Source organism: Kryptolebias marmoratus, linkage group LG12 (genome assembly GCF_001649575.2).
Source record: "Kryptolebias marmoratus isolate JLee-2015 linkage group LG12, ASM164957v2, whole genome shotgun sequence".
Lineage (NCBI taxonomy): Eukaryota > Metazoa > Chordata > Actinopteri > Cyprinodontiformes > Rivulidae > Kryptolebias > Kryptolebias marmoratus.
The window spans coordinates 515,593-522,771 of NC_051441.1; the positions used below are offsets into that span (position 1 = coordinate 515,593).

General features: G+C 48.9%; 2 protein-coding genes across 3 annotated transcripts in view; both read left to right on the plus strand.

Annotated features, from left to right (window-relative positions):
* jmjd6 (jumonji domain containing 6, arginine demethylase and lysine hydroxylase) overlaps nt 1-607 on the plus strand; it is a 13,172-nt gene extending 12,565 nt beyond the window's left edge. The window contains exon 6 of the mRNA XM_017440951.3: nt 143-607. Coding sequence (XP_017296440.1) covers nt 143-274 — 132 coding nt within the window. The 3' untranslated portion in view covers nt 275-607. The remainder of the gene's footprint in view (nt 1-142) is intronic.
* A 2,102-nt stretch (nt 608-2,709) lies between these two features.
* Nucleotides 2,710-5,491, plus strand: LOC108250872 (protein TsetseEP). Of its 2 annotated transcripts, XM_025002764.2 has the most exons (5): nt 2,710-3,045; nt 3,457-3,682; nt 3,823-3,883; nt 4,288-4,359; nt 5,301-5,400. In XM_025002764.2, the coding sequence occupies exons 1-4, from the start codon at nt 2,842-2,844 to the stop codon at nt 4,319-4,321; spliced, it is 525 nt and encodes a 174-aa protein (XP_024858532.1). In that variant the 5' UTR covers nt 2,710-2,841; the 3' UTR covers nt 4,322-4,359; nt 5,301-5,400. The 2 variants fall into 2 exon arrangements, with proteins under 2 accessions (XP_024858532.1, XP_017296441.1); XM_017440952.3 differs by lacking the exon at nt 4,288-4,359 and having other exon boundaries at nt 5,301-5,491.
* The last annotated feature ends 1,688 nt before the right edge of the window (nt 5,492-7,179 follow it).

Consider the following 7,179-nt stretch of genomic DNA (forward strand, 5'->3'; position numbering starts at 1 on the left):
GTGTTTCCTGTCGGAATCAGGTCCGCCTGTAACTCGAGTGTTTCCTGTCAGAATCAGGTCCACCTGCAGCTGTAACTCGAGTGTTTCCTGTCAGAATCAGGTCCACCTGCAGCTGTAACTCGAGTGTTTCGTGTCTCCTCAGGCCGACTCGGGCTCGGAGGGCGACGCCGTGTCCCACCGCAGGAAGAAGAGGCGAACCTGCGGGACGACGGCTAACGGAGACTCCACCAGCCAGGACGACTGCGTCAGCAAGGAGAGGTGCTCGTCCCGGTGACCTCTGACCTCCTCCCGTCCCCCAGCGGTGACTCTGGCACTCTGACCCGGTCCCGTTCAGGTCCTGGTCTGTCTGTAGAGGTGGGGGGCGTGGCCCCGCTGCAGACCTGCATCACTGTGACTGAGGGGCAACACCACCTGCACCGCCTTTAACGTTTTCAGGTGGAGAAGAGATTTTTAAAGACGCTGCGTTCAGGTCAGCTCGGAGATCGGAGACTCCTGAGAGAGGAGAAGAAGAATCTGACGTTCTTCTTCTTGAGTTTCTGACGCCTGAGCGTCAAACAGCTGCTCGCTTTATTTTTGTAAACGTGGTGAATAAAAGGTTTGAAATGTTCTCTGGTTTCAATGAAGTGAAATTATTCCACACCGTTCCTGGCTGATGACATCACCGCTGGGCCTGGTCCTGGTCCTGGAGGTCCTGCAGGACCAGGACCAGGAGCCCCACACGTCTGGTTAAAATAATAAAGTTTTTGTTTTATTTGAACTTTTTTTGAACAAATAAATTTTCTTGTTTGTTTTCCAGAAAAAAAGATTTAAGGATTTTGTTTTGAAAACTAAGTTCCTGCTGGGCTCTTATTTTGAAATCTGTCTTTGTGTGTGTCTGTGTACATCTCTGTGTGTGTGTCTCTGTGTGTGTGTGTCTCTCTCTGTCTGTGTGTGTGTGTGTCTGTGTGTNCTTTGTTAAATTTAAACTAATTGTTTTATTTGCTTTATTGTTATTTTGTCAACTTTATCTGTAACATTTATTTTGCATTAGATGCCAGTTTCACATTAAAAACTTTATTTACTTAGAAGACTTGATAAAAGTTGATTTTAAGTCTTTAATTCAGAACTTTTAACTGAAGTTTAATCTGTAGGAACTTTCAGATCTGTCAGGGTTAGTTTTTATTGTTATCACCTGGCTCACCTGACCAATCAGGGAGGAGCTGATCTGAGGACAGAAATCAGCTCGAGGCTGAAATTAATAAATGCAGCTGTTTGAAATCAGTGCAGATCTGAAAGCATCATCATCTCACACCGAGCCGTTTTTATCTGCCTTCATGTTTGTTCTCAGGTTCCTCTATGAATATTTACCATCAGCTGCAACATAAAGTCCATCATTTTCTCCTCTAACATCTGTAAGAACATCTGTCAGAACCCAAAGCTCCCGCCCCGACAGCAGCTGATCTCAGGTCCGATTCAGCAGCAGAACAAGCCGAAGGTTCAGTACAATATAGACTTTATTAGTTCACTAAAGTTTCATATGAAATAAAAAGCAGATTGGCTTCAAATGATTCACAATTCAAAATTAATCGACTCCAGGGTCAACACAGGAAGTGCATCCTTCCTACAAAATAAGAGCCCCCACCCAACGCTGGGAAAGCATCAGCTTCAGCTTTTATTTTCAGGCTGAAAACGAGTGGGTCTTTCTTTGCCCTTTCCTTTTCTGAGTCAACACAGAGGTAAAGGGAAATCGCCGAGGCAGATAACGTAGAAAAAAAAAAAAAAAAAAACAACAGAAGAAGAGAAACCATGGTTCTTTGAGGCGTCAAGTCCAATCAGAGTCCAGAACGGTTTGAGTCCAGAAGTCCAACAGAATCACCAGAACTGCTCGGGGAATGTTTCATATCATTTTATTGTTTTCAGCTTTAGTTTTTTTTTTTTCATCATAGCAATGGAAAAATATAACCTTTTACAAACGTCTTCAATTCTCTGAAATCTTTGAAACAAGCAAAAATGGTGAGTGACCCGTTTCCCAAACCAAGTGCAGCGGGGAAACCGACCCAAAGCGGCTTGCAGCACTCGCTTCCACGGCTTCAGCTAAACCTTTTCCATTTGGCACTCGCTCCTCAGCACCCAGCTTTTACTCTGAAAGGGTTGGTGCTGCTGAAGAAGAGCCGGAGGCGGAGCGGGTGGAGGCGCCGTCCGTCCATCCGGCGCGTCTGCTTCGGCGTTTTTAGTGCTCAAAAGAAGAAAAATAAGAGCAACAAAAATCTACTGAAGAAGTCCAAAGAGTCGCTTGTTAATCTGATTCCACAAAAGTCTTTACGGTTCACCCCCTCCTCCCCCCTCCCCCGGTGGGCGGGGGCGGCGGCGGGGCGGTGACATCATCATGATGTCAGAGGAGGGGCCAGCTTCAGGGCGACAGGCTGCGGGAGGAGAAGGAGGGGCCGGAGGGAGGATTAAGTCCTAAAGGGGGAGTCAGAGTCCAGTCCACAGGCCGTCCAGGAGGAAGAGGAGGGGGCGGGGCGTCGCCAGCTGGAACTGAAGGTGGTGTGATGTCATCATCATCATCTCTCGCGCTCTCACACACAGACACTCATCTCACTTCATCTCACGTCACTTCTTCTGCTTCAGCAAACGCTGCGACAAACACAGAAGAGTTCATTCCAGGAGTTCACCGCGCTGCCGGCGGCTCCATCTGTAAACAAACAAACAANCTGTCTGTGTGTGTGTGTCTGTCTGTGTCTGTGTGTCTCTGTGTGTGTGTGTCTCAGCTGCTGAGGTCAGATTAGCGTCTCTGAAGGCAGCTTGTTGTTCAGTCTCCTCTGTAACCCTGAGGCACACAGACCCGAGCCAGACCTCAGCATGGACCTGGACCCGGACCCGACCTTCCTCCTGCCGGCGCTCCTCTTTACTCTGGTTCTTCTGTATTTCTCTTCATCTCTGCTCAGTCGGAAGCCGGACTCCTCCTCTTCCTCATCTTCAGCCGGAACCAAGAAGCCCGAACCGCTCCAGTCCACAGGACCAGAACCAAAACCGAACCGGGCCGATCCAGACTCAGAACAGAAGGTGACTGAATGAGTTCATATTTCTGAACTCTGTTTGAATCAAGTTAAAGTTTCTGTCAGAAATAAAACCTTTGATTCAAAGAGCTTTAACTCTTTGTTGTTCTGACACGTCGGTTACCACGGCAACGCCGGTAACCCCAGAGGATCATGGGAGAAATTTAATATTACAGCTAGTAGCTGAGAGTCATGCCCAACAGGCTGCAGTCAGCCTGTCAGCAAAATATCTCAGGATCAGTGGTTCTGACCCGTCAGTGGTTCTGACCCGTCAGTGGTTTGGTTTAGGGTTAGCTATGTACTGGTAAGTCTGATGGTTCTGTTTTAGTCTAAGAATCACAACAGAACCTTTTCAGTCATGATGGAACAAACTGCTGCTGTCGCCATGACAACGGTTCTGACTCTGACCTCTTTCCAGGCCGTCCCAGAACCAGAACCTGCTCCAGAACAAGCTAAAGTTCAACAACCAGAACCAGAACCTGCCCCTGAAACAATAACAGCACTTGAATTTGTCCCTGAACCGGCTCCAGAACCAGTACCAGAGACTCAATCACAACCAGAACCTGAACCAGTCCCTGAATCTCCCGGACCTGCTGACGAGGAGTCCAAAGGACCAGAACCGGAGCAGGAGGCCGCCCTGACCGGTGAGACTGCAGGCGGTTCTTTTCCTCAGGATGGTCGGTTCTGTAGAGAGAGAACTGAGAACCTGTCAAACTGGATCTTCAGAACCTCGGGTTCATTTAATCTGAAATTAAACGGACTGTTCTGTTCTGTTCGGTTCCAGATGTGGCTGCAGCTGCGGGGAACCAGAGCAGAACGTTCTTGCTGATGGAGGAGGAGCAGAGGTGAGCTGCTGCGGTCCTGAGAACAGAGCGGAACACGGAGAACGGAGAACGTTCTGAGAACAGATCTCCCTGACTGCAAACAAAGAAACTCTGTTGGACCTGCAGCTGCGTCCCACTCAGGACAGACAGAGACGGAGACACAGAGGGACAGAGAGAGAGAGAGGGACGGAGAGAGAGAGAGGGACGGAGAAAGACGGAGACAGAGAGAGAGAGAGAGACGGAGAAAGACAGAGACAGAGAGAGAGAGGGACAGAGAGAGAGAGAGACAGAGACAGAGAGAGACGGAGACAGAGAGGGACGGAAACAGAGGAATCAGACACAGAGACGGAGGGACAAAAACGGTGAACTCTGGTCCAAACGATAAGAAGTCTCGTCCCCTGACCTCTGACCCTTTATGTTTCCAGGATCGAGCTGACGTCAGACCTGACCCGTCTTTAGTCCACCTGGACCCAGACTCTGGGTCTCACAGGGACCCGGTAAGATCCGGTTCCTGCAGACCTTAACCCTCCACAGAGAGGACAGACTGGTGGTCTCAGTGAGACACAGTCTGTCCTCTCTGCTGAAGCCCCTCCCCCCCCTGTCCTCTCTGCTGAAGCTCCTCCCCCTCCTGTCCTCTCTGCTGAAGCTCCTCCCCCACACTAACCCACCTGGTATGCTGGACCCTCGGTCATCGTCCAACGCTACAGATGGTCTTTATCCTCTTATTGTCCCCCAGCTGGGACTGATGGGATCACTGGGGGGGGGTCCACAGGTCCAGACAGAGAACAGAACCAGCAGGATGTTCCTGTCAAATGAGGAGCAGAACCCAGAACATCTTCAGGTTCTGGGTTCAGGAAGAACCCACAGCTTGTTGGTCCAGAACCAGAACCGAGTTTTGAAGTCAACAGGTCCTGACTCAGACCTGCAGACTGACCGTTCAGGTCCGGTTCTGTAGGTCCGGTTCTGCTGGGTTTTATCAGGGGTTTGGGTGGAACTCTTGTTGGAGCAGCAGGAGCTCCCCCTGCTGGCAGAACCCAGTTACTGCTGACGATCCCATCAGAACTGTGTTCTGTTCTAGTTCAGAAATGTAGGGTTTTGTTTTTCCGGTCCCTCTGGTTCTGGTCCCGTCACATGTCGGGTCCAGATGTTCTGCTAACCCTGCATGCTGCCTGCTAACAAACCGACCCGTTTCAGCTGCTGACAGAACTGAACCCGTTTTCAGACCACTGGTTCTGAACCGGTTCCAGCTCAGTTCCAGATTTAATTTGGACTCATCTGAAGTCCAGAGAGGCTCGGTTCTGGTTCTAAATTTCATTTAGGACCCTACACGTTGGTTCTGTTGGTCCAGATGAGCTTGGTTCAGGAACTCTGTGTGAAGGTTCTGGAACCAGGTTCTGGTGGGCGTCTGACCCTCTTTGTTCTGCGTTTGGTTCCTCAGGGTTCAGCAGGAGCAGCTGGCGGCCATCTTCCTGCTGCTCAGACAGAACCGGGTCGGTGACGGGTCGCCAGGTTCTGTGATGGACTGAGGAGCCGCTGAAGTCCATCAGCGTTACCGTGGCAACGGCGCGGGCTGGAGACAAACAAACAAACAAACAAACAAACAAAGAGCTGCTTTTATTCTCCTGTACTTTTCTGATTCAAACTAAATAAAGTTTTAAAGTTTAATAAGTTCTTTGACTTCTCGTCGCCATGGAGACGACTGCTGTGATGACATCATCTGTTCAAACAGGAAACTGGTTTAATGTTCTGACTCGTTGTCGTCAGACAGGAAACAGGAAACATGCAGGTTTGAGCCTGAAGAGACAAAAATAAACCGTTTACTGACAGCTTCAGGGGGCAGGGCTTCACGGAGCTTCACTCTGATTGGACAGTAAGTTAGAGGCGGGGCTAACAGAAGAATGAACCTCCGCTGCTTCATGTAGAAACAAAGTCTGCATTCTTTACCAAGATAATAAACGTCACAAATATTTATTTTATTTTTACTTTGAATAATTTGATGTTTTCTAACTGAATTAATTTCTTCTGATTATTCCTGTTCGTCGTAAGAATCAAAAAATGATGTTTTTGTTTTCTGGTAAACAAAGAGAACATTAACTGTTATTTGGGGTCAAAGGTCAGTCGCAACATGTTTTATTAACATGTGACTGCACAACAACGACACACCAACAACATCATGTCGGCACGCCTGCAGTCCGTCAGCGTGCACATGTAAAACCGGTTGACATCATGGAAGCATTCCCAGAGTCTCAGGCAGACACGCTCCGGGGGCTGCCATGCAGACTGCTGCCAGCAGTCGTCATGGTAACGCTGCTGCAGGTTCCGGTACCGTTGGATCAGGAGTTTTCTCTCGTGGAGAAAATAAAATTAAAGTTCTTCTTCTGCTGCTTTTTACAGATTTAATTCTGTGGATCAGACGTCAGAAACAAACAGGAAGAGGTTCGTCTTCAGGAGCTTTAAGCCCCGCCCCCTCGGCAGGGATGGCTCAGGTGCAGAACAGGTGTGTCGCCTCTTCCTCCACTCAGCTGCTTTTAACGTCCGATAAAATCCAGATTTGAACAGACCTGAACAGAACCGGATCAGAACCTGATCAGAACCAGGCAAACTGTCAGCCATCAGCCGTGGTAAACCGGTTCTGCTCTGTGATAACATGAAATGATTAATCCAGTGCTGCTGGACTCTCAGAGTCCGATCAAACTAAAAATAGAACTTCAGTTTGGTTCTGGATCTCAGGAACTGCTCTGGTTCTGGTTCTGGTTCCTGTCAGAATCTGATCTGAAAACATTTCTGCTGTTTGCTGATAAAAAAAAGAAAAGAACCCATGAGAACATTCTGCGGTTCTCTCAGTGCTGTCACAGAACTTCAGACGGTTCCGGATGTAAAAACAGAACCGGACCTTCACACACAAACATGATCAATAAATAAAATTAATTTCATCAACATTCAGAGAAAAAGTAAAGTAGTTCTCCACAGAACCTGAAGTGAGGGTCTGCGCTCAACGTAAACAAAGTCCTGAACCGAACCAGCTGGAACAGAACCGGGGAGGGTCCGAACACTGGAGCGGCCAGAACTGGGTTCAGCGTTCTGAACCGCCTGTTTAACATCCATCAGATTTACCCTCAGCTCCTCAGAGTCAAAACAAGGAGCAGAGGGAGAGGAGCTGAGGGAGAGGAGCTGAGGGAGAGGAGCAGAGGGAGAGGAGATGAGGGAGAGGAGCAGAGGGAGAGGAGCTGAGGGAGAGGAGCTGAAGAAGAGGAGCAGAGGGAGAGGAGCTGAGGGATAGGAGCTGAGGAAGAGGAGCAGAGGGAGAGGAGATGAGG